The sequence below is a fragment of the Hypanus sabinus genome, chromosome 2, assembly GCF_030144855.1.
Source record: "Hypanus sabinus isolate sHypSab1 chromosome 2, sHypSab1.hap1, whole genome shotgun sequence".
Taxonomy (NCBI): Eukaryota; Metazoa; Chordata; class Chondrichthyes; order Myliobatiformes; family Dasyatidae; genus Hypanus; species Hypanus sabinus.
In genome coordinates this window covers 871,544-898,635 of record NC_082707.1, presented here as the reverse complement: position 1 = coordinate 898,635, position 27,092 = coordinate 871,544, and the positions used below count along the sequence as shown (strand labels likewise).

At 42.4% G+C, this 27,092-nt stretch overlaps 1 protein-coding gene across 4 annotated transcripts in view; it reads right to left on the bottom strand.

Moving 5' to 3' along the window:
- Nucleotides 1-27,092, bottom strand: part of mynn (myoneurin) — a 129,022-nt gene that overhangs the window by 26,193 nt on the left and 75,737 nt on the right. For all 4 annotated transcript variants that reach the window (XM_059991080.1, XM_059991089.1, XM_059991095.1 and 1 more), the window contains 3 exons: nt 25,436-25,676; nt 24,480-24,639; nt 16,061-16,239 (listed from right to left, as the gene is read on the bottom strand). In XM_059991080.1, the coding sequence (XP_059847063.1) occupies nt 16,061-16,239; nt 24,480-24,639; nt 25,436-25,676 (580 nt within the window). The remainder of the gene's footprint in view (nt 1-16,060; nt 16,240-24,479; nt 24,640-25,435; nt 25,677-27,092) is intronic.

The following is a 27,092-nucleotide window of genomic DNA, read 5'->3' as shown; positions in this document are numbered from 1 at the left end:
CAGGAAGACTTGGTCATCCCTCCATGGATTATCCAACCTGGAATACTCCTCATATGCTCAATATTTACATTCTGTGTAATCCATGGCTGTCTCAGCAGCTCTTTGAGTCCCTGCTATTATTACTCCCCAGTTACTCTCGCCTCCTCCGAGTCACTGTCTCACTTTCTCTTTAAAAGAGCGATATCTTTCTTCATTGTTGGTGCTCCCAGTAGTTGCCCATGTACCATCCTACATCCTCTGGCTCATACAGTCCCACATATTCCTTGGGCACTTCACTTTTACCAACCCATGGATATCTTTAGGGTGCATCTGGTGAATTTCAACCACTTCCCCAAGCTTACGCTAGAATTCTGAATTCCCACATGCGACTTTGAGTCAGATCAACAGACAAAATGCTGAGAGGACTTCCGGTGGCTGTAATGGAGTAGTTTGCAGTAGCTACGTGCTCTGAAATTATTCGTTTACTTTGCTGTTTAAACCTATCTCGGTGAGAGCACTATGAGTAGAAAACGCTCAGAAAAAGAGACTACTTTAGAGACTTTGACTGAAATGTTTCAACAAATGTCAGAGAAACTCCAAAAATTGGATAAACTGGATGACTTGGAATCCAAGTTTGACTTGTTACAGAATTCCTTCAACCTGGTTAAATCTGAACTGAAAATGCTTAAACGGAAACTTGGAAGTATACAGCAGATTGTGAATGACCATGAAATTTGTATTAAGCTACATGAAGAAACTCTGCCGGTATTGCAGAAGGATATCGAAGGTTTCAAGAAAATTTCTAAGGAACAACTTAAAAAATACGACGCAGTACTGAAGAAACTTACAGATTTGGAGACCAGGAACCAAAGGTGCAATATCAGAATTCTTGTGCTTCCTGAAAAACTGGAGGGTAATCAACCTATTGATTTTTGTGCTCAAATGCTGAAAGATTTATTCCCTGATATAATATCGGAACTACCAAAATTTGAGCGCACTCACCGAGTTACCCCGCCTAATTGGGATCCTGCCAAACTACGCTCTATTATCATTCGCTTTTATGACTATCAGATTAAAGAACAGATCCTTCGTGAATCAAGGAAGAAACGTATATTACAATTTCGTGATCAACAGTTTCGGATCGTTCAAGATTATCCACCGGAAGTTCTAAGAGCTAGACAGGCTTTTAAAGAGGTCATGTCTGATCTTTTTAAGCTTGGCTGTCGCCTTTCTCTCAGAGATCCGTGTAAACTCAAGGTTACTACTTCTGATAATAAGGTTTCTTGGTTTACGAAGCCTGAAGAAGCTAAGAAATTTTAACATAGTCTCCATGCTCCATTCAACCTTGAGTTGCTTTATGCTAAATGTTTTAATTTCAGGTGTTCAATCAAGTAATTGGCACTTTGTTGACAACAGGGTTTCTTGGTTTTATGAAGTCTTAATCATTTGTTTGATTAAGTAACTGGCGCCTTGTTATCTTTCAAACTACGCAAAATATGCAGGCAGACTGCATCCATTTTCTCTTTTGCTGTTTTCCGCCTTTATATGAGTCCTCTAATGTTACTTATTCGCAGCTCTTTTTAAACAATATGTTCTATTCTCTCAGTGTTATGTTGATTTTTAGTAATTTGACTGAAAGTAATTATGTAGGGTGTACGTGTAGTAAAGTACTGAGGAATGAAACTATAGGGTGTTTTGCTTTACCTTAAATTCACTCAGATTTTTCCTATCTTTTGATTATTTATACACCTTTCTGTCTTTTACTGTTTTTCAATAGTATACAATATTCTATATTTCTTATTGCTGGTTTTTGGTTTTTTCATTACTTTGCCATTTTGTCATTTTTTTTTCTCTCCCTTGAATGCCTTAAATTAGTCATGTAGGAAGCTATCTAAACCACTTCCCTTTCTAATTATCTATTTGTTTCTTTACTCCTTTTTTTTTTGCACCCGCGAGTATATGTTGTTTTACTTATTGATTTTCCTTATTTGATTTTCCTTATCTGTCTTTCCTTTTTTACTGAGACGAATACTTATATTTTCCCATGGTTTTTTTTTCATAAATAGTGAACTTATTTACTTTGATATTTTGTTTTTGTGTATATATATATATATTTACGAAGTAAGATTTTCTCTTATATCCGGAAACTTAAAACTCATATAATCTTTCTCTAAGAAACCTATATTCGTAAAGATAATATTTCACATTCTTTCAAAGAATGGAAGGGTATACATTTTCACTCACATTCTCAAATCTAGATCGAGAGGCGTCTCTATCCTGTTAGATCAGAATGTATCCTTTATTCAACATAATGTAATTTCTGATACAAATGGGCACTTTGTTATTGCTTCGGGTAGTCTTGAGAATAAACTAATCGTATTTGTGAATGTATACGCTCCAAATACAGATGACTCCTTGTTCTTTGAATGTCTTTTCTCTTTTCTGCTTGATTTGAATCGGATTTCCTTAGTGGTGGGTGGAGATTATAATTTTTGACTTGACCCTATATTAGACCGCTCTTCAAGTAAAACCCCTGTCACTAATAAATCAGTCCTACTTTTTAAATCTTTTTTATTTCAATGTGGTATTCTTGAAGTGTGGCATTTTTTACACCCCCAAGAAAAGGAATATTCATATTTCTCTCAGGTTCATCATATGTTCTCTCGGATTGATTATTTTTTTTATAGACAGAAACTAGCTTCCACTGGTTTGATCCTGTGATTATAAGGAGATTACTTTGTCTGATCATGCACCTGTGCTTCTGGCTTTAAGACTACCTGTTTACACTGTACCAAACAGAAGTTGGTGTTTAACTTATCATTGTATCTGATAAAAATTTTCTAAAGTTTTTGGAAAACCATATTACTTTTTCCCTTGAAGAAAATTTTAAAGGAGATACTGCTGATGTTATACTCAATGCCTTCATCTAAATCATTGACGTAAATCGTAAACAGCTGTGGTCCCAATACTGAGCCCTGTGGCACCCCACTAGTCACCACCTGCCATTCCGAGAAACACCCATTCACTGCTACCCTTTGCTTTCTATCTGACAAACAGTTTTCTATCCATGTCAATGTCTTCCCCCCAATGCTATGAGCTTTGATTTTATCCACCAATCTCCTATGTGGGACCTTATCAAATGCCTTCTGAAAATCGAGGTACACTACATCCACTGGATCTCCCTTGTCTAGCTTCCTGGTTACATCCTCAAAAAAATCCAATAGATTAGTCAATCATGGTTTACCCTTGGTAAATCCATGCTGGCTCGGCCCAATCCTATCACTGCTATCGAGATATGCCACTATTTCATCTTTAATAATGGACCCTAGGATCTTCCCCACTACTGATGTTAGGCTGATAGGTCAATAGTTCTCTGTTTTCTCCCTCCCTCCTTTCTTAAAAAGTGGGATAACATTAGCTATTCTCCAATCCTCAGGAACTGATCCTGAATCTAAGGAACTTTGGAAAATGATTACCAATGCATCCACAATTTCCAGGGCCACCTCCTTTAGTACCCTAGGATGCAGACCATCCGGACCTGGGGATCTGTCAGCCTTCAGTCCCATCAGTCTTCTCATCACCGTTTCCTTCCTAATGTCAATCTGTTTCATTTCCTCTGTTACCCTATGTCCTTGGCCCATCCATACATCTGAGAGATTGCTTGTGTCTTCCTTAGTGAAAACAGATCGAAAGTACTTATTAAATTCTTCTGCCATTTCTATGTTTTCCATAACAATTTCACCCAATTCATTTTTCAAGGGCCCAACATTGTTCTTAACTATCTTCTTTCTCTTCACATACCTAAAAAAGCTTTTGCTATCCCCCTTTATATTCCTGGCTGGCTTGCGTTCGTACCTCATTTTTTCTCCCTGTATTGCCTTTTTAGTTAAGTTCTGTTGTTCCTTAAAAATTTTCCAATCATCTGTCCTCCCACTCACCTTAGCTCTGTCATACTTCCTTTTTTTTAATGCTATGCAATCTCTGACTTCCTTTGTCAACCACTGTGGCCCCTTTCCCCCCTTTGAATCCTTCCTTCTCCGGGGGATGAACTGATTTTGCACCTTGTGCATTATTCCCAAGAATACCTGCCATTGCTGTTCCACTGCCTTTTCTGCTAGAATATCCGTCCAGTTAACTTTGGCCAGCTCCTCCCTCATGGCCCCATAGTCTCCTTTGTTCAACTGCAACACTGACACCTCCGAGCTGCCCTTATCCTTCTCAAATTGCAGATAAAAACTTATCATATTATGATCACAACCTCCTAATGGCTCCTTTACTTCAAGATCGCTTATCAAATCCTGTTCATTACATAACACTAAATCCAGAATAGCCTTGTCCCTGGTCGGCTCTCGTACAAGCTGTTCCAAGAATGCATCCCTTAGGCACTCTACAAACTCCCTATCCTGGGGTCCAGCACCAACCTGATTCTCCCAGTTCACCTGCATGTTGAAATCCCCCATAACCACTGCAACATTACCTTTGCCACATGCCAATGTTAACTCCCTATTCAACTTGCACCCAATATCCATGCTAGTGTTCGGTGGCCTATAGACAACACCCATTAGGGTCCTTTTGCCCTTACTGTTCCTCAATTCTATCCACACAGACTCCACTTCTCCTGATCCTATGTCCCCCCTTGCAAAGGACTGAATCACATTCCTCACCAACAGGGCCACCCCACCCCCTCTGCCCACATTTCTGTCCCTACAATAGCACATATACCCTTGTACATTCATTTCCCAGGTCTGATCTCCCTGCAGCCATGTCTCCGTTATCCCAACAACATCATAGTTACCCATTTGCACCTGAGCTTCAAGCTCATCCGCCTTATTTCTGACACTTCGTGCATTCAGATATAGAATTTTTAGCCCATTTCTCCTCTCTCTGTTTGAATCTCTGCCTATTGTGCTTAACCCAGCTCCCCGAACTCCCATCGTGCTATGTGCCCCTAGAATTTTGTTGTCCTTCATAAATTTACTTATTCTTTCTGCACATTTAACTCCATGTTCCATCAGACCATCCCTCTGTACATGTGTCCTCCTTATCACTTAAAGCATATATTCGTGGAGAAATTATCTCTTACTCTACCTATATAAAGAAAAAAGGTGACAAAGAAAGGTCTGACCTAGCAGCGATATTTAAAGATCTTGATCGAAAGTATGCCCTATCTCCAGATCCATGTATATATAATAAGCGGATTGAAATCCAATCCAAGTATAATCTTCTGCTGACTTACCCAATTGAACGACAGCTGTTGAGAAATAAAACTCAATTTTACACTCACGGGGATAGAACAGGTAGTTTATTAGCCAATCGCTTAAAATCTTTTACAGTTAATCGTCAAATCACAGAAATTTTTCAAGATAATGTAACTAAGACATCCGACCATTCTGAAATTAACAACGTATTTAAAGACTTTTACCTTAAATTATATCAGTCTGACTCTTCTTTAGATGATACCTATATGAATGCTTTTTTCAGTATATCAACATTCCTACATTGTCTGCTGATAGCCTAACACAGTTAGATCAGCCTATTTTCAATGAAGAAGTAGCTGAAGCTATAAGTGCTTTACATTCTGGCAAGATCCCAGGACCTGATGGCTTTCCTGGGGAGTTTTATAAAACTTTCACTACGTTACTTACACCTTATTTATCCTCTGTTTCGTCAGAGTCCTTTAAATCAGGTAAACTCCCTCTATCTTTTTATGAAGCTTTTATTTCTCTTGTTCTTAAAAAAAATTAAAATCCAGCTGAATGTTCTTCATACAGACCGATCTCTTTACTAAATGTTGATGCAAAAATTTTATCCAAAATCTTAGCTCGAAGACATGAAAATATTTTACCATCTATTATATCACATGACCAGACAGGATTTATTAAAAATCGTTACTCACATTTTAATATACATCGGTTTTTGAATGTGATATATTCACCATCCAAAAAAAATATCAGAGTGTATATTATCCTTAGATGCAGAAAAAGCCTTCGAAAGGATTGAGTGGAATTATCTTTTTAAGACCTTAGAAAAGTTTAATTTTGGGCCTAATTTTATTCATTAAGTTAAATTAATCTACTTGTCTCCTACCGCTCAGGTTATTACAACTCCCAAATTTCTAAGCCCTTTAAATTACAGCGGGGAACTAGACAAGGTTGCCCTCTTAATCCTTTACTTTTTGCTTTAGCTATAGAACCCTTAGCAATAGCATTTCGAGAATCTAAGGACATTTCTGGTATACTAAGGGAAGGTATGACTCATAAAATTTCATTATACGCTGATGATATTTTACTTTTTATCTCTAACACTGAAACTTCTTTACCTTTGGTTCTTTCTTTAATTTCACAGTTTAGTTCTTTTTCAGGATATAAGCTGAACCTACATAAAAGTGAGCTATTTCCTTTAAATGACCTAATGTCATCAAATGCCAAATTTCCGTTCAATTTGTTACAAGTCAATTTACATATCTAGGTGTAACAATTACTAAAAACTTCAAGAATTTATTTAAAGAAAACATAAACCCCTTATTGAATTATGTGAAAAAGACACTTTTTAAATGGTCTCCTCATTCTTTATCCCTAATTGGCTGAATTAATTTGATTAAAATGAAGATTCTTCCTAAATTTTTATATCTTTTTCAGTCCTTACCTATTTTTATTCCTAAGACGTACTTTGATTCTTTAGATTCAATTTTAACATCTTATATTTGGAATAATAAACAAGCTCGATTAAGTAAAGTTTACCTTCAAAGAAATAAAGAGATGGGTGGACTAGCCCTACCCAATTTTAGGTTTTACTATTGGGCTGCCAGTATAAGGAATATTACTTTCTGGTCCTATTACATTTATCGTGAAGATTGCCCATCATGGGTCTCCTTAGAAGTTAATTCTATAAAAGTTTCCTCTATTGTCTCTCTTCTTTGATCATACTCTTCTTTTTCAGCAAATAAAATAACAGGTAACATAATTGTTAAGCAAACTTTAAGGATTTGGGCACAATTTAGGAAATTTTTTGGTTTAGCGAATTTTTCATTATCATCTCCCATTCTCCTTAATTTCTTTTTATCCCTTCCATGACTGACAAAGTTTTTAAGGATTGGGATGAACTAGGTATTAAGTGTTTTTGGGACCTGTTTATCTCAGGATCTCTTGCTTCATTTGACCAATTGTCAAATAAATTTGCACTCCCAAAAACACATTTTTACAAATACCTTCAAATTAGAGATTTTCTACGTTTCCAATTAACTACTTTTCCTATAGGTCCTGATAAAAATTTACTAGACGATCTTTTAAATTTAAAACCTTTTGTTAATGGTTCTATTACTGGCAACGATAACTTGATGATTGATTCTAGACAAGATTTTTTAGATAAAATAAAAAAAGCTTAGGAGGATGACAGATTGTCAGATTTCTGATGATAGATGGAATAAAATTCTTAAACGGGTTAATAAATCATCTTTCTGTGCTCGTCATTCTCTTCTACAATTTAAAGTGGTTCATAGAGCTTACATTTCTAAACAGAAGCTGTCCAGTTTTTACCCGAATGTTTCTCCACTTTGTAATAAATGCAACTCTGCTGATGCCTCTTTAATTCATATGTTTTGGTTTTGCCCTAAAATTGAAAAGTTTTGGCAGGAAGTATTTCATACCCTCTCACAACTTTTTAGGGTCCATTTTGACCCAAATCCCCTTACTGCCTTGTTTGGTATTATTACAAATGAAGATATAACTTTAAATACTCCTAACCTACAGGTTTTAGTTTTTACCTCTCTTATAGCAAGAAGAGCAATCTTGCTTAAATGGAAGGAGTCTACCCCTCCTACACATCTTCAATGGCTACGTGATATTACCGTAGATTCCGGACTACAGAGCGCACCTGATTAAAAGCCGCACGCTCTAATTTTAGAAAGAAAATTAATTTTGTACTTGTACAAGCCGCACCGGATTTTAAGCCGCAGGTGTCCCACGTTGAAATATGAGATATTTACACAGAAAGATATTACACGTAAGGATTTTTTAACTTTTAATTAAATCCGTATGGTAACATAAACAAATATATATTGCAAATGCTTTTTTTCAAACAGTGCCTGTAACACAGCTACTTTTAAATATACATACGTATCGGTAACACACAAATTACGTTGCGTATACTTTTTTACTGAACAGTGCACGAACAACATTCCAATATCTCCTAACGACTGGTAAAAAAATATATATACTGCAGCCTACCAGGAAAAGTTATTGATCGCCTTCTTCATCTTCCTCCTGCGCACTAAAACCATCAAAGTCCTTCAGTGTCCGAATTGAACAACCTAGGATTTCGTCACTCACTTCAGTCTCTTCGTTGTCGCTCTCACTTGAGCGCACGCGGTCCTCTTCATCATGCAGCAGTCCAGCCTTTCGAAACCCGCTGGTGATGGTGGATGTTGTGACACGGCTCCACGCATTTAGGATCCACTGGCAGACTTGAGTTAAAGATGCTCTTCGCATACGTCCTGTTTTGGTAAAGGATTTCTCGCCGCTCGTCATCCAAGCCTCCCACTCAACGCGCAGCGCCACTTTAAATGCCCGGTTCACGCTGATGTCCAGTGGCTGCAAATACTTCGTGGTGCCCCCAGGAATCACAGCTGGAATTGAGTTTGTACTCTTGATGGCAGCTTTCACTGAACTTTCATTGTCAGCCGCTTAAAAAATCACCATCGGTGGAAGCTTTAGTCTGGATGCTGTGCAGCTCAGAACACAAGTAAAATGCGTTCTCTCATGGCCACTTGTTTTCAGTGTGATGGACGAGTCACCTTTTTTATTAACAGTCCGAGTGAGAGGCAGGTCAAATGTCAAAGGTACTTCATCCATATTTATGATATCATCTGGCCCGATGGAATTCACCGCTATCTTTGTTTGAGTGAATGTGCGGAAGTTAGCAAGCTTTTCCTCGTGGTCAGGAGGGAGCTGCTGACACAGAGTTGTGCGTACCCTGACGGACAGGCCTTTTCGTCTCATAAATCTAAAACACCACGATGGCCCACCTCTAAAATCATCGATTTTCATTTTGGTGGCGATTGCTTTAGCCTTCAGTCTGATCTGCACGGTGGAAACATCGCGGCCGGCTGCTCTCTGTGTGTTAACCCAGTCTTCAAGAAAGTTTTCAAGTTCGGGCCATCTGCTATGATTACCTCTGAAAGCTTTTGTCGTCTTTTTGCATTGACTCAGTTCTTCACGCTGGCGTCTCCACCGTCTCAACATCAATTCACTTATGCCAAGATTATGTGCAGCAGCTCGATTTCCTTCTTCAACCGCCAGATTGATCGCCTTTAACTTAAAAGCTGCATCATATGCTTTTCTTTGAGTGTTTTCCATGTTGATGAGGGTGAGTACAAATGACTGATTTACAATGATTTAATTGTGAAAGTGCGCTTGATTTATCGTACAAATTCATTGGACCTCTGTGAACTACTCATCAATTTTATTGGTCTACTGTTACGAGGCAAAATGTTTTTGGCGGCATGAAAAAAAAACATGCATTAACCGCACCGTAGTATAGGCCGCAGTGTTCAAAGTGTGGGAAAAAAGTAGCGGCTTATAGTCTGGAATTTACGGTATGTCTTATTTAAGTTTAGAAAAGATCCGCTGCTCAGTCTTAAATTCGAAACAATCTTTTTATGATATCTGGGGACCTTTCCTAAATTACTTTTCCAATTTATAAAGTTTAACAATGCACAGACTTTTATGTATATTTTTATCTTCTCTTCTTAAGTGAATATGTCTTTTTTTTCTAATAATCCATTGTCATCCATCAGCTTTTTTCTTTTTAGTTGGTAGGGAGTTGACTTTTTTTTAATATAAAAAATTTCTTTTATGATGTATGACTTCTCTTTAAATTTTTGAGTACAGAGTGGTATACCTTTATGTGTTGTGCTATAACATTTTGATCAATTTTATTACAATATATGAATGTACACAAGTTATGTTGAGATGTATCTACGTGTTGCACTCTGTGAATCTTGTTCTTTTTCTTCTAAATAAAAATATAAATATTGTGAAAAGAAAAAGAACAGACAAAATGCTCTGTTTCTCCCCGGAGCTGAAGGGCTTATGAATGGTCGTAGTCAAGGCTGGCTCTGATCATCAGGGTTCTTTTAACCTGATGTTGCTTGATCTCAATAGATGCCATCCCAACAGATATATCTGGGTAAAATTTCTCTCTGAAATATCTCCACATTAATTCCCACACTATGCAAAATATAAAAGACAGAAAGAAGCGAGTCGCAAATACTCGAAACTGGGGGAGTGCAGTTTCCAGTGTACGGGTTGAGGTGAGCCCGGGGCTTACAGGGATAGAATGACACAGTATGTGAAAGACTTTTGTAACCAACTTGAAATGTTGAATGTCTGAGCAAAACAACATCAGTGAATTGCTGATCAGAGAGAGCCAGAGGAGATAGTCTTTCAACAGCCTGGTGACCAAGTCATGGTGAAGGTGCTACCAGAAAGGCCAGGGTTTGCCCCCAGGTGGATAGGACCACAGATGGTACTCTTAACCAATGATACTTGTGTCTACGTGCAGACTCGGACTCAGGTTACAGCATACGATTCACTCTCTTGTTGCTCCCACAGACAGAGTGGGGGATCAAGTGTACCCAGTAATCATGTAATTACAGAGAACCTAAGAGAGAACCAGCCAGCCATACCAGACCTGACCACAGCTGATGAAAACATACTCAGAGGAAACGCAAAGGCAGAAGACCCCGAGAGCGTGGTAGAGGAAACAGAGAGCGTGACGCAAAGCCATGAATAGCCTGCTGAAGTGTGATGGCGATGGTACTCTGTAATGAAGGCTGGTTGCTGAAGGTAGATGATTAGTTTAATAGCATAGAATAGAAAGATATTGGAAAATAGATGGGGAGGGATTTTTAAGTTAAAGCAGAGACAACAAGTTCCACAATTCCGATGGCATTTCAAGCTGCACCTGGTATCTGAAGGCAGTCATCCACAATCTGAGTGAGTCACTGGGCCCTTTCAGCAGTCGGGCCAGTGGACAGTTCAGAAGGGGGTGCCACCGGGGAGAAGTCCTTGCAGACATTTGGCATAGAGACCACCCCAACCCCCTCCTGTACATTGCTGAGAGGGCTTGTGGGTGCACCTGGACAGAAAGTATTTCTCCAACCAGAGAATGAAGGGGTGAAGACAAGGAATGTGATTAAGCTGCAATTGGCCTGCAGGGAAAGAGCCAACAGGCACACCAAAGAAGCCACATTTCTAAAGTCTTGTTCAAATTTCTAGAACAACCTCTCTGCTTAACATTTGGTAGGTAGCGATTAAGGAATGCTAGGGTAGATATCAGCACACAAAATTGTGGGGGGAGGGTGATTTTCGAGGGAGGGCGTTTTTGCTGCCCTACTTGAGTAGATCCTCCTCAGTTGGCCTTTCCTAGTACAAATATATTTTTGTCCAGGAGGTCCAAGAGGAAGGTCTGTTAAGGGTGATTTTTGGGTTTAGGACATATAGCAAATGGCTTTGGCTACCAGTCTTCTGTTCCTTGATATTGTATTGTGGACAATGCATTCCTGAAAGCTGTGGATCCCAGTCCAGACGCTATTGGCATCTGAAGGATGGATGCAAATCAGAAGACAGACAGACAGACATACTTTATTGATCCCAAGGGAAACTGGGTTTCGTTACAGTCGCACCAACCAAGAACAGTGTAGAAATATAGCAATATAAAACCATAAATAATTAAATAATAATAATAAGTAAATTATTCCAAGTGGAAGTAAGTCCAGGACCAGCCTATTGGCTCAGGGTGTCTGACACTCTGAGGGAGGAATTGTAAAGTTTGATGGCCACAGGCAGGAATGACTTCCTATGACGCTCAGTGTTGCATCTCGGTGGAATGAGTCTCTGGCTGAATGTACTCCTGTGCCTAACCAGTACATTACGGAGTGGATGAGAGTCATTGTCCAAGATGGCATGCAACTTGGACAGAATCCTCTTTTCAGACACCACCGTCAGAGAGTCCAGTTCCACCCCCACAACATCACTGGCCTTACGAATGAATTTGATGATTCTGTTGGTGTCTGCTACCCTCAGCCTGCTGCCCCAGCACACAACAGCAAACATGATAGCACTGGCCACCACAAACTCGTAGAACATCCTCAGCATCGTCTGGCAGATGTTAAAGGACCTCAGGAAATAGAGATGGCTCTGACCTTTCTTGTAGACAGCCTCAGTATTCTTTGACCAGTCCAGTTTATTGTCAATTCGTATCCCCAGGTATCTGTAATCCTCCACCATGTCCACACTGACCCCTTGGATGGAAACAGGGGTCACCAGTGCCTTAGCCCTCCTCAGGTCCACCACCAGCTCCTTAGTCTTTTTCACATTAAGTTGCAGATGATTCTGCACACACCATGTGACAAAGTTTCCCACCGTAGCCCTGTACTCAGCCTCATCTGCCTTGCTGATGCATCCAACTATGGCAGAGTCATCAGAAAACTTCTGAAGATGGCAAGACTCTGCAATAGTTGAAGTCTGAGGTGTAGATGGTGAAGGAAAAGGGAGACAGGACAGTCCCCTGTGGAGCCCCAGTGCTGCTGACCACTCTGTCTGACACACAGTGTTGCAAGCGCACGTACTTGGTCTGCCAGTCAGGTAATCAATAATCCATGACACTAGGGAAGCATCCACCTGCATCACTGTCAGCTTCTCACCCAGCAGAGCAGGGCAGATGGTGTTGAACGCACTGGAGAAGTCAAAAAACATGACCCTCACAGTGCTCGCCAGCTTGTCCAGGTGGACGTAGACACGGTTCAGTAGGTAGACGATGGCATCCTCAACTCCTAATCGGGGCTGGTAGGTGAACTGGAGGGTGTCTAATTGTGGCCTAACCATAGGCTGGAGCTGCTCTAGAACAAGTCTCTCCAGGGTCTTCATGATGTGGGAGGGTGTTAAGTTTGTATGTATTTGAAAAAGAAAGCATTGTCTACACTGTACTTTGTAATCAAGGAATTGTCCTTTGTGTTTAGCAAATAAATATCGAGCCCCACGTTGGACCAGCAGACCTTTCCACCGAAAGTATCCCCGTAAGATGCCTGCTGTACCTTGTTTTGTCGAAGAAGCTGCTTTGTGTCTACCAGTAATTCTCTCCGGTGATTTCATTCATGCAACAATAGTGTCACATGAGGCTACTTAACAAGATATGTCTTATAGTCTAAGTTGATTGGTGAAAGAGAAAAAGGACAGGAAGAGGGGGAGTCTACTAGGAGAGGACAGAAGGGGAGGAGCACAGAGGAAGGAGATGGGCAGGTAAGGAGATAAGGTAAGAAAGAGAAATGGCAATGGGGAACAATGAAGATAGGGTCCATTAGTGGAAGTTCAATAAGTTAATGTTCATGCCATCAGGTTGGAGGTTACCTACTGTCGCAATGAGACCACACTCAGGTTGGAGGAGCAACACCTAGCCTCCGACCTGATGGCATGAACATCGATTTCTCTAACTTGAAGAGATGACTTCATACAGAGGGTACTGGGAGCCTGACTCTCACTCTCACACACAGAGGCCTCTGGGGGCCTGCACCTCATTGTATCATACAGAGACCTCTGGGGGCCTGCACCTCATTATCTCATACAGAGGCCTCTGGGGGCCTGCACCTCATTATCTCATACAGAGGGCACTGGGGGCCTGCACCTCATTGTATCATACAGAGGGCACTCGGGGCCTGTATCTCACCGTCTCACACAGAGGGCACTGGGGGCCTGTATCTCACCGTCTCACACAGAGGGCACTGGGGGCCTGCACCTCATTATCTCATACAGAGGCCTCTGGGGGCCTGCACCTCATTATCTCATACAGAGGCCTCTGGGGGCCTGCACCTCATTGTATCATACAGAGACCTCTGGGAGCCTGCACCTTATTATCTCATACAGAGGCCACTGGGGGCCTGCACCTCATTGTATCATACAGAGGGCACTCGGGGCCTGTATCTCACCGTCTCACACAGAGGGCACTGGGGGCCTGTATCTCACCGTCTCATACAGAGGGCACTGGGGGCCTGTATCTCACCGTCTCACACAGAGGGCACTGGGGGCCTGTATCTCACCGTCTCATACAGAGGGCAATGGGGGCCTGTATCTCACCGTCTCACACAGAGGGCACTGGGGGCCTGCACCTCATTGTATCATACAGAGGGCACTGGGGGCCTGTATCTCACCGTCTCACACAGAGGGCACTGGGGGCCTGTATCTCACCGTCTCATACAGAGGGCACTGGGGGCCTGTATCTCACCGTCTCACACAGAGGGCACTGGGAGCCTGCACCTCATTGTATCATACAGAGGGCACTGGGGGCCTGTATCTCACCGTCTCACACAGAGGGCACTGGGAGCCTGCACCTCATTATCTCTCATACAGAGGGCACCTCATTATCTCATACAGAGGGCACTGGGAGCCTGCACCTCATTATCTCCCATACAGAGGGCACTGGCAGCCTGCACCTCATTATTTCATACAGAAGGCACTGGGAGCCTGCACCTCATTATCTCTCATACAGAGGGCACTGGGAGCCTGCAACTCATTATCTCATACACTGGGAGTCTGCACCTCATTATCTCATACAGAGGACACTGGGAGTCTGCACCTCATTGTATCATACAGAGGGCACTGGGGGCCTGTATCTCACCGTCTCACACAGAGGGCACTGGGAGCCTGCACCTCATTGTATCATACAGAGGGCACTGGGGGCCTGTATCTCACCGTCTCACACAGAGGGCACTGGGAGCCTGCACCTCATTATCTCTCATACAGAGGGCACTGTGAGCCTGCACCTCATTATCTCATACAGAGGGCACTGGGAGCCTGCACCTCATTATCTCCCATACAGAGGGCACTGGCAGCCTGCACCTCATTATTTCATACAGAGGGCACTGGGAGCCTGCACCTCATTATCTCTCATACAGAGGGCACTGGGAGCCTGCAACTCATTATCTCATACAGAGGGCACTGGGAGTCTGCACCTCATTATCTCATACAGAGGACACTGGGAGTCTGCACCTCATTGTATCATACAGAGGGCACTGGGGGCCTATATCTCACCGTCTCACACAGAGGGCACTGGCAGCCTGCACCTCATTATCTCATACAGAAGGCACTGGGAGCCTGCACCTCATTATCTCATACAGAGGGCACTGGGAGCCTGCACCTCATTATCTCATACAGAGGGCACTGGGAGCCTGCACCTCATTATCTCATACAGAGGGCATTGGGAGCTTGTACTTCACTCTCACATGCAAAGGGCACTAGAAGCTTGTACCTCTCTGTCTCATATAGAAGGCACGAGGAGCCTGCACTTCATTGTCTCATACAAAGGGCACTGGGGGCCTATACCTCACTCTCACATACAGAGGGCACTGGGAGCCTGTACCTCACTCTCAAGTGGATAAACAGAGAGTTTTTCTCAGGATAGAAATGATTGGGGAAATAATTTTAAAGTAATTGGAGCAAAGTATAGAGAGACTGTCAAAGGTAAGTTCTTTTTACACAGAGTGGTGAGCACATGGATCATCTTTCCGGGGTGGCGATAGAGGCAAATACATAAGGGGATATAAATAAGCACATGGATGATAGGAAAATGAAGAGCTGTGCAGGAAATAAGGGTTAGATTGACCTTAGAGTAGGTTGAAACATTAGCGCAACATTGTGGGACTGTACTGTGCTATACTGCTGTTTGTTCTAACAGCGTATGGTAGCACAGAGAGGGCTGGAGTGTAGGAGAACTGCAATTCAATGCCTCAACTAATCAGCATAAAAATACCGTATGCCCTCTTAACCACCCTAAAAACCTGTGCAGCTATTTTCAGAGAGCGATGAACTTGAACCCCAAGATCCCTCTGCTTATTAACACTAGGCAATAAATGGGCAAGAAATATTTACTGCCTGGGAGTCAGGGAACCCATACGTTTAGTAAAATGTGTGTTTTTCTGGTGAAAGTGAACAGCAAGTAAGTCGACTTAAATTAAAACAGAATCTAACTTCATAAATGTTTGCTTCTGTATCTGGTGTTGATAAGGAAGCCTGTAGCGAATTTGCCTTACCTGTGTGTTTACGTGCATGTGTAATGAGGGAACTGGAGACAGCAAACGCCTTCCCACATGTATCACAGACGTAGGGTTTCTCTCCTGTGTGCCGGCGGACATGGTATGTGAGTGTACTGGCCTGAGCAAACCGCTGTCCACACCAGTCACAGATATATGGCTTCTCCCCACTGTGCTTCCTAAGAGAAACAAGACATAGAGAAAAAAACTGAAAACAGAGGCATGGGACACAGTGGCTGGAGAGGCAGAGAAAACCTGACATGCGTCCTGATCTGGGATGTTCTGTCGAAACACCGCTATAAGTAGATTCAACAATAACCAGAAAATAACTTCATAAAGATCACAGGAAGCACATTGGCAACATCTACAGAGATCACAGCAGTAGAAAGGGTAAGCTATTTCACAGTCCTGCGTGTCAAAATACTGATGTGGATTTCAAGAAGGGTACATCAAAGCAACACACACCAGTCCTCACTGAGATATCAGCAGTGGAAATGGTGAGTAGCTTGAAATTACAAAGATGGTATGACGATGGTTATATTTCATTAACAGTTTGAGGAGACTTGTTATGTCAGCATTGACTCTTGCAAATTTTTACAGATGAACCGTGGAAAGAATTCTAACTGGCATCACCATCTGGTATGGAGAGGCCCTAGCACAGGATCAGAACGTGCGGCAGAAAGTTGTAAACTCAACCAGCTTCATCATAGCTTCCCTCTTGAAAATTTTCTACTACCAGCTGGAAACATACTGGCCCCTGGGAGACAACATTCCATCCTGCAGTCTCATTCATGGTCACACAATTTCCACTATGGTCACTAGATCCCCAGCTTTCAGGACACTTTCAAAGGTGATGCCTCAGAAAAGTGGGATCCATCATTAATGACCCCCATCATCCAGTAAATGCCCTCTTCTCATTGCCACTGTCAAAGAGAAGGTACAGGAGCCTGAAGACATACATTCAACATTTCAGGAATAGCTTCTTCACCTCCACCATCAGATTTAAGAATGGACAATGAAATCATGAACACAGCCACAGCATTTTTCTCCTCTCTTTTTGTACAACTTCTTTAATTTTCTTTTTTAATTCTGCATGGAGGTCAGTCACCAGTGGTGTGCCTCAGGGATCTGTACTGGGACCCTTACTCTTCGTGATTTTTATAAATGTCCTGGATGAGGAAGTGCAGTGATGGGTTGGTAAGTTTGCTGATGACACAAAGGTTGGAGGTGTTGTGGATAGTGTGGAGGGCAGTCAGAGATTACAGTGGGACACTGATAGGATGCAAAACTGTGCTGAGAAGCGGCAGATGGAGTTCAACCCAGATAAGTGCGAAGTGGTTCATTTTGGTAGGTCAAATATGATAGCAGAATATAGTCTTAATGGTAAGACCCTTGGCAGTGTGGAGGATGAGAGGGATCTTGGGGTCTGAGTCCATTGGACATTCAAAGCAGATGCGCAGGTTAACTCTGTGGTTAAGAAGGCATATGGTGTATTGGCTTTCATCAATCATGGAATTGAATTTAGGAGTCGAGAGGTAATGTTGCAGCTATGTAGGACCCTGGTCAGACCCCACTTGGAATACTGTGCTCAGTTCTGGTCGCCTCACTACAGGAAGAATGTGGAAGCCATAGAAAGGGTGCAAAGGAGATTTACAAGGACGTTGCCTTGATTGGGGAGCATGCTTTATGAGAATAGCTTGAGTGAACTCAGCCTTTTCTCCTTGGAACAAAGGGGGATGAGAGATGACTTGATAGAGGTGTATAAGATGATGAGAGGCATTGATCGTGTGGATAGTCAGAGACTTTTTCCCAGGGCTGAAATGGATGCCACAAGAGAACACAGGTTTAAGGTGCTGGGGAGTAGGTACAGAGGAGATGTCAGGGTTAAGTTTTTTATGCAGAGAGTGGTGAGTGCGTGGAATGGGCTGCACTTTTAAGAGACTTTTGGATAGGTACATGGAGCTTAGAAAAATAAAGGACTATAGGTAACCCTAGTAATTTCTAAGGTAGGGATATGTTCAGCAAAACTTTGTGGGCTGAAGGGCCTGTATTGTGCTGTAGGTTTTCTATGTTTCTGTGTTTCAGTGGTTGGTAAGTTGATGGAGAAGATCCTGAGAAGCAGGATTTATGAACATTTGGAGAGGCATAATATGATTAGGAATAGTCAGCATAGCTTTGTCAAAGGCTATATGAGCCTGATAAAATTTTTTTGAGGATGTCACTAAACACATTGATGAAGGTACAGCAGTAGATGTAACTTATGTGGATCTCAGCAAGGAATTTGATAAAGTACCCCATGCAAGACTTATTGAGAAAGTAAGGAGGCATGGGATACAAGGGGACATTGCTTTGTGGATCCAGAACTGGCTTGCCCATAAAATGCAAAGAGTGGCTGTAGATGGGTCATATTCTGCATGGAGGTTGGTTACCAGTGGTGTGCCTCAGGGATCTGTTCTGGGACCCTTACTCTTCATGATTTTTATGAATGGCCTGGATGAGGAAGTGGAAGGATAGGTTAGTAAGTTTGCTGATGACACAAAGGTTGGAGGTGTTGTGGATAGTGTGGAGGGGTGTCAGAGGTTATAGCAGGACAGTGATAGCATGCAAAACTGGGCTGAGAAGTGGCAGATGGAGGTCAACCCAGATAAGTGTGAAGTGGTTCATTTTGGTAGGTCAAATACGATGGCAGAATATTGTATTAATGGTAAGACTCTTGGCAGACTGGAGGATCACAGGGATCTTGGGGTCTATTTCCATAGGACACTTACACATGCCCACAGTGCACCAGAATATGTGGACCCCAGATCAGCCACTACAAGCACTTGAGGACCCACAACTCAACAATCCCTTTGGAGGATATCATACTCAACACGAGTGACCACACTACCACTACAGTGCAATACATAATAATAATAGTTTTAAAAACTATTAATTACAAGAAGAAATATATTTTTAAAAGATTAAATTAAATCAGATTATATTAAATTAGAAGGAAGTAAGTTTTCATCCAGAGTGTTTGAAATCTGGATGGCACAATTTAACTCCCACAGCATTTAACTACACCAGCAAGGCACATAAGATGCTATGTCAGAGAAAGCCATGGGGTGTATGCTGAAAATGGATTTAGTAAATATCGATACCTGATGGCTGGCATGGCAGTGTTGTGTCAAAGGGGCTCATGCCCTATATCTCTGTGACTTCTCTTTCTAACAGTATTCACACAGTTAAGATGCTGGCAAATGGGTCGAACTGGTGTTGGATCTGGCTGTCGAATACTTCGATCTGACAGTTTGTTATTTCCTTGTAGTTTAACAATTAATCATGCTTGTATTATATATAATTATTTATATACAAGTAACTGCTTACTGTGTTCTCTACTGATATTTATATAATTCTGGAAGCTTCTCTTGGTACTGCATTATTTGTAAAAGAGCTAGCTCATTGGTTGATCTTTATCTACACTTTGTCTTTAAGCCTTCTGCTTTTAGTTGGCAAGAGAAATACAATGTTGGAAAATGCATACACTTTGATAGTTGAGGTAAATGTGCAGACTAATTCTGAAATGGGGAGAAAATCCAAAAATCTGAGATGCAAAGGGACTTGGGAGCCCTTATGCAGAACACCCTAAAGGTTAACTTGCAGGTTGAGCTAGTGCTGAGGAAGGAAAATGCCATGAGGTAATTTTAAGAGGTCTAGAATCCAAGAGCAAGGATGTGATGCTGAGGCTTTATAACGCACTGGTGAGGCCTCACCTTGAATACTGTGAACAGTTTTGAGCACCTCATCTAAGAAAAGATGTGCTGGTATTGGAGAGGGTTCAGAGCAGGTTCACAAAGAAGGTTCCAAGAATGAAACGATTAAAATAGGAACATTTTATGGCTCTGGGTCTGTACTCGCTGGAATTTAGAAGGATGAGGGGTTTTAGAAGATTTAGAAGGTTCTCAGTGAAAGCTTTTGAATGTTGAAGAGTATAGACAGATGTGGAAAGGACGTTTCCCTTGGTGGGTGAGTCTAGACAAGAGGGCACAGCCTCAGGATAGAGGGGCATCCATTTAAAACAGAAGATGTGGAGAAATTTCCTTAGTCAGAGGGTGGTGAACTTGTGGGACTTATTACCACAGGCAGCTGTGGAGGCTAGGGCATTGGGTGTATTTAAGGCTGAACTTCATAGGTTCTTGATTGGACACGGCATCAAAGGTTACAGGCAAAAGGCCGAGGAGTGGGACTGAGGTGGGGGAGAAAAGGATTAGCCATGACTGGATGGCCCAAGTGGCCTCATTCTACTCTATGTCTTATGGTCTCTTTGTGCCTCTTTCCTGATATCCAAAAGAACCTTGGATTAAAAACACTTGGATGGCGTATCTTGATTAGTATGGAACAATGGGGACAAGGACCTGTTTCTGCACTCAGTGACCCAAAGACTGCAAAGGACAGAAAGCAAATCCCCAGATACTTGATACTTTATTGATCATGTGGATAGTCAGAGGCTTTTTCCCGGGGCTGAAATAGCTAACACAAGAGGGCACAGTTTTAAGATGCTTGGAAGTAGGTACAGAGGAAATGTCATGACTAAGTGTTTTTTATGTAGAGAGTGGTGAGTGCTTGGAATGGGCTGCCAGGGATGGTGGTGGTGGATACAATTGGGTCTTTTAAGAGACTCCTGGATAAGTATATGGAGCTTAGAAAAATAGAGCGTTATGGGTAACCCTAGGTAATTTGTAAAGTAAGTACATGTTGGGCACATAATTGTAGGCCAAATGGCCTGTGTTGTGTTGTAGTTTTTCCATGTTTCTATGTCAGGAGAGGGAAGGGGAAGAGTCAGGAACTAGAGAGTACCCCTGTGGCTGTACCCCTTGACAATAAGTACTCCTGTTTGAGTACTGTTGGAGGGGGGAACAGCCTACCTGGGGTAAGTGACAGTGGCCTTGCCTCTGGCACAGAGTCTGGCCCTGTGGCTCAGAAGGGTAGGGGAAGGAAGAGAAAGGCAGAAGTGATAGGGGACTCTATAGTCAGGGGGTCAGACAGGTGATTCTGTGGACGCAGGAAAGAAACTCGGATGGTAGTTTGCTTCCCAGGTGCCAGGGTCCGGGATGTTTCTGATTGTGTCCAAAATATCCTGCAGTGGGAGGGAGAACAGCCAGAGGTCGTGGTAATATTGTCACCAATGACATAGGTAAGAAAAGGGAGGAGGTCCTGAAAGAAGACTACAGGGAGTTGGGAAGGAAGTTGAAAAGCAAGACCTCAAAAGTAGTAATCTCGGGATTGCTGCCTGTGCCACGCGACAGTGAGAACAGGAATAGAATGAGGTGGAGGATAAATGCGTGGCTGAGGGACTGGAGCAAGGAGCAGGGATTCAGATTTCTGGATCATTGGGACCTCTTTTGGGGCGGGTGTGACCTGTACAAAAAGGACGGGTTGCACTTGAATCCCAAGAGGACCAATATCCTGGTGGGCAGGTTTGATAGAGCTGTTGGGGAGGGTTTAAACTAGTTTGGTAGGGGGGTGGGAATCAGAATGTGAGTGCAGGGATTAAGGCAGGACAACAGTATGATGCTAAGAGTTGATGAGCAAGGACAGGCAGGGGACAGGCAGGGGATGAAACATAATTGTAGCCAGTTAAAGGGGATGAAATGTGTCTATTTCAGTGCTAGGAGTATTAGGAACAAGGAGGATGAACTTAGAGCATGGATTAGTACTTGGAATATGATGTTGTGGCCGTTACTGAAACTTGGTTGAAGGAAGGGCAGGATTGGATGATGCAGGTCCTGGGGTTCAGGTGTTTTAAAAGGAATAGGACGGGAGGTAGAAAAGGGGGTGGGGGAGTGGCATTGCTGGTCAGGGATAGTATCATGGCTATAGAAAGGGAGGACTCTGCAGAGGGAGTGTCCACTGAGTTGGTCTGGGTGGAAGTCAGAAATAGGAAGGGATCAATCACTGTGCTGGGAGTAGTCTATAGGCCCCCAAATAGCCTTCGGGACACCGAGGAGCAGATAAGTAGGCAGATTTTAGAATGGTGCTGGAAATACAGGGTAGTAGTTATGGGTGATTTCAACTTCCCTCATATTGACTGGCACCTCCTGAGTGCAAGGGGGATAGATGGGACTGAATTTGTCAGGTGTGTTCAAGAAGGATTCCTGACATAATATGTGGACTGGCTGACGAGAGGAGAGGCTATACTGGATCTAGTTCTGGGTAATGAACCCGGTCAGGTGACAGACCTCTTGGTGGGGGAGCATTTTGGTGAGAGTGCCCACAACTCCCTTAGCTTCAGCATAGCTATGGAAAGGGATAAAATCAGACGAAACGGTAACGTGCTTAACTGGGGAAGGGCTAACTTTGAAGGGATGAGGCAAGAACTAGTGAGAGTAAATTGGAAACAGATGTTCAAAGGGAAAAGCACAGAAGTAATGTGGGAGAAGTTTAGGGACCACTTGAGCTGGGATAGGGATAGGTTTGTCCCACTGAGGCAAGGAAAAGAATGGTAGGAAAAGGGAACCGTGGCTGACTAAACATGTGAGGCAACTCGTCAAGAGGAAAAAGGAAGCATATGTTAGATATACGAAGCAGGAAGTAGGAGGGGCTCATGAGAAATATACGGTAGCTAGGAAGGAGCTAAAGAAAGGACTTAGGAGAGCTCGAAGGGGGCATGAGAAAGCCTTGGCATGTAGGATTAAGGAGGACCCCAAGGCATTCTATGCATGTGTGAAGAACAGGAGGATGACGAGAACGAAGGTGGGACCGCTAAAAGATAAAGAGGGCAACATGTGCCTGGAGGTGGTGGAGGTTGGGGAGGTCGAAATAGAGCAGGCCTGTGTGCTTGGACAATGTGGAGATTAAGGAAGAAGAAGTGCAGGATCTTCTTAAAAACATCAAGATTGATAAATTCCCAGGGCCGGATATGATACACCCCAGGTTGTTGTGGGGATTGAGAGAAGAGATTGCAGGAGCATTAGCTATGATCTTTGAATCCTCTTTGCTACAGGGGAAGTGCCGGAGGACTGGAGAACAGCAAACGTAGTTCCCTTGTTTAAAAAAAGGTAATAGGGAGAAACCTGGGAACTATAGACCAGTGAGTCTTCCGTCAGGTCTATATGGACTTTAGCAAGGCATTTGACAAGGTCCCCCATGAGAGACTCATCCAGAAAGTCATGAGGCATAGGATAAGTGAAACCTTGGCTGTTTGGATAAAAAAAAATTGGCTTCAAGGAAGAAAGCAGAGGGTAGTTCTGGAAGGAAAGTATTCTGCGTGGAGGTCGGTGTCTAGTGGAGTGCCGCAGGGATCTGTCCTGGGACCCTTGCTATTTGTGATTTTTTATAAATTACCTGGATGTAGAGGCAGAAGGATGGGTGAAAAAGTTTGCGGATGACACGAAGATTGAAGGAGTTATGGATGGAGCTGCAGGTTGTTGAAGGTTACAAGAGGATATAGACAGGCTGCAGAGTTGGACAGAAAAATGGCAGATGGAGTTCAATCCGGAAAGTGTGAGGTGATGCACTTTGGAAGGACAAACCAGAAGACTGAGTACAGGATTAATGGTCAGTTTCTTAAGGGTGTGGATGAACAAAGGGACCTTGGGGTTCAAATCCATACATCCCTCAAGGTCGCTGCACAGTTTGATAGGGTAGTTAAGAAGGCCTATGGGATACGAGGCTTCATTAACAAGAGTAGAGAGGTCATGTTGCAACTCTACAAATCTCTGGTGAGACCACACTTAAGAATATTGTGTTCAATTCTGGTCACCTCATTACAGGAAGGATGTGTTTATCAGGATGTTGCCTGGTTTGGAGAACAAGTCATATGAAGCAAGGTTAGCAGAGCTGGGACTTTTCGCTTTGGAGCGTAGAAGAATGAGAGGGGACTTGCTAGAAGTCTACAAGATTATGAGAGGCATAGATAGGGTGGATAGTCAGTACCTGTTTCCCAGGGCACCAATAGCAAACACCAGAGGGCATATGTACAAAATTAAGGGAGGGAAGGTCAGGGGAGACATCAGGGGTAAAAGTTTTTTACACAGAGGGTTGTGAGTGCCTGGAATGACTTGCCAGGGATGGTGGTGCAGGCTAAAACACTAGGGGTATTTAAGAGCCTCTTGGACAGGCACATGGATGAAAGAAAAATAGAGGGTTATGGAGTAGTGTGGGTTTAGTATTTTTTTAAGGATTATATGGGTTGGCACAACATGGAGGGCTGAAGGGCCTGTACTGTGCTGTAGTGTTCTATGGTTTCTAAATCTCTTCCAAACCAACTGTTCAAATTAGTAGTCTATTGATATATATTTCTTCATGCATTAATACATTTTAATTCCCAAAACAACAGAGAGTATCCCAGATACCATTTAATAAAGAACAAGAGAAATTCAGCATCTCTGCGGATTGACGACAGTAAGTTGCTTCACATGAGGTGTAAAACATCCATTACCTGGCATGGATTTTCAGATTACTTGAAGTTGCAAACTGCAAGTTGCAAACGTCACAGGAGTATGGCTTTTTCTCTCCGTGATGCATGCGATTGTGGAAGACCAGCTGACATTTCTGAGCAAAGCTTTTATCACACGTGTCACACTGATAGGGCTTCTCACCTGTAACAGGTTACAGCATAAAGACAGTCAGCAACCAGCACATATAGAAACACAAGAGATTCTGCAAAATACACAAAATACTTGAGGAACAGCAGATCAGGCAGCATCTATGGAAATGAATAAATACAATATTCCAAGTGTGGTCTCACAAGTACCTTATAGAGCCTCAATATTGCATCCCTGCTCTTATATTCTATACCTCTAGAAATGAATGCAGCGAGTTCCACTCCTGTACCGAATAAAGTTGCCACTGAGTGTATGCATCAGTATTATACTCTGGTGTAACCATGACAGATTCGTAGGAGTTACTGCAGCAAGTTTAATGCAGTTATATCTATCCCTACCAGTGCTGTCTCCAGAATAATACAGTGACAGTTCTCCACCAATCCTGTACGACTGGGAGTACTCTGCTTTTGAAGAGCTGGCACTAAAATATCACAACCCATGTTTATTTATTTAGAGGTATAGGTTGGAACAGGCCCTTTTGGTCCTTCGAATTGCACCGCCCAACAATGATTTAACCCTAGACTAGTTGCAGGATAATTTACAAATACCTAACAAGTGTGTCTTTGGACTGTGAGGAAAAACCAGGAACATCCAGAGGAAAACCATGTAGTCAAGGGGAGGACATACAAATTCTTTACTGCAATTGATGGGATTGAATTCCCGACTCTGACACCCCAAGCTTTAAGAGTATCACGCTATCCGATGTGCTACCATGCAGTCAGCTACTGCAAACCTAGTGACAATAACAAATCAATTAGTATTGTACAAATCCCGTTTCAATGCTGCCCACCTGTATGTGTGCGGACGTGAGTTTTCAGCTGGTTACACTGAGTGAATGCTTTTGCACAGAGCTGACACACGTATGGCTTCAGTCCTTTGTGAATCCTCATATGTCGCCGCAGGCTGCTGGCTTCAGAAAACATTTTCCCACACATGTTACACATCGGCTTCATTTTCAACTGCTTCCCATTGCCTTCTCTGTCGTCTGGAGATTCAGCACAGCCATCGGCAGCCAGTAACTTTGATTTCCTCTTCACACATAGAACACAAGACAAAGCACACAGTACAGCACAGGAAAAGACCTTTCAGCCCACAATGTTGTGCTGAACCAATTAAATTAGTCATCAATAGGCCAACCAATCTCATCTGCTGACACAATGTCCATATCCTTTCATTTTCCTTACATTCATGTGTCTATCTAAATACCTTTTAAATGTCTCTAATGTAACTGCCTCTACCACCATCCCAGGCAGTGCATTAAAGACAACCACTAATCTCTGAGTAAAAAAAAGAACTAGCCCCTCACATCTCCTTTGAAATTATCCCATCTCACCTCAAATAAATGCCCTTTGGTGTTAGATATTTCAACCCTGGTAGAAAGATACTGTCTGTCTACCCTTTAACACCATAAAACCAGAAGATATAGGAGCAGAATTAGGCCATTGAGTCTACTTCCCTATTTCATCATGGCTGATTCATTCTTTCTCTCAGCCCCAGTCTCCTGCTTTCCTCTCATATCCCTTTATGCCCTGACTAATCAAGAATCTATCAACCTCTAAATATACCTAAAGACTTGGCCTCCACACCTAACTGTGGCAACGAATTCCAGATTCATCACACTATAGCGAAAAAAATTCCTTCTCATCTCTGTTCTAAAAGGATGCCCTTCTATTCTGAGGCTGTCCCCTTTGGTCTGAGACTCTGTCACCATTGGAAACATCCTACCCACATTCATTCTCTAATACCTTACACTATTCAATAAGTTTCAATTAGGTCACCCTTCATTCTTCTGAATTCCAGTGAATAGCCCAAACCCAGCAAACACTCTTCATATTATAAGTCATTCATCTTAAAATCATTCTTGTGAACCTCCTTTGAACCCTCTCCAGTGTCAGCACATCCTTGCTAAGATAAGGGGCTCAAAACTATTCAAAATATTCCAAGTTGCTTTATGAAGCGTCCTTGCTTTTGTATACTAGTTCTCTTGAAATGAATGTTAACATCGCATTTGCCTTGGTCACCACATATATTACAACACCCAATTTAAGATGGCTTTTCTCCAAGTAGGCTCAAGCAAAAGCAGCTCTAAAAAGCCATCTCATAGGCATTCAACGAATTCCTTCTCTTGCGATCTGATGCCAACCTGATTTTCCCTATTCCTATGCACATTGAAGTAACCTATTACAATTGTGTCAATACCTTTATTATATGCCTTTTCCAGTCTCCTTTGGAACCTCAACCCCACATCTTCACTACTATTTGAAGACCTATATATGATTACCATAATGTTTTTTTTTACCCTTGCAGTTTTTTAATTGCAGCCACAAAGATTCAACATTCTCTGACCCTTTGTCACCTCTTTCTAAAGATGTAATTTCATCTCTTGCCAACAAAACCACACCACCGCCTATTCTTCCTGTCTGTCAGGCAAGATTTTCCCTTGAGGA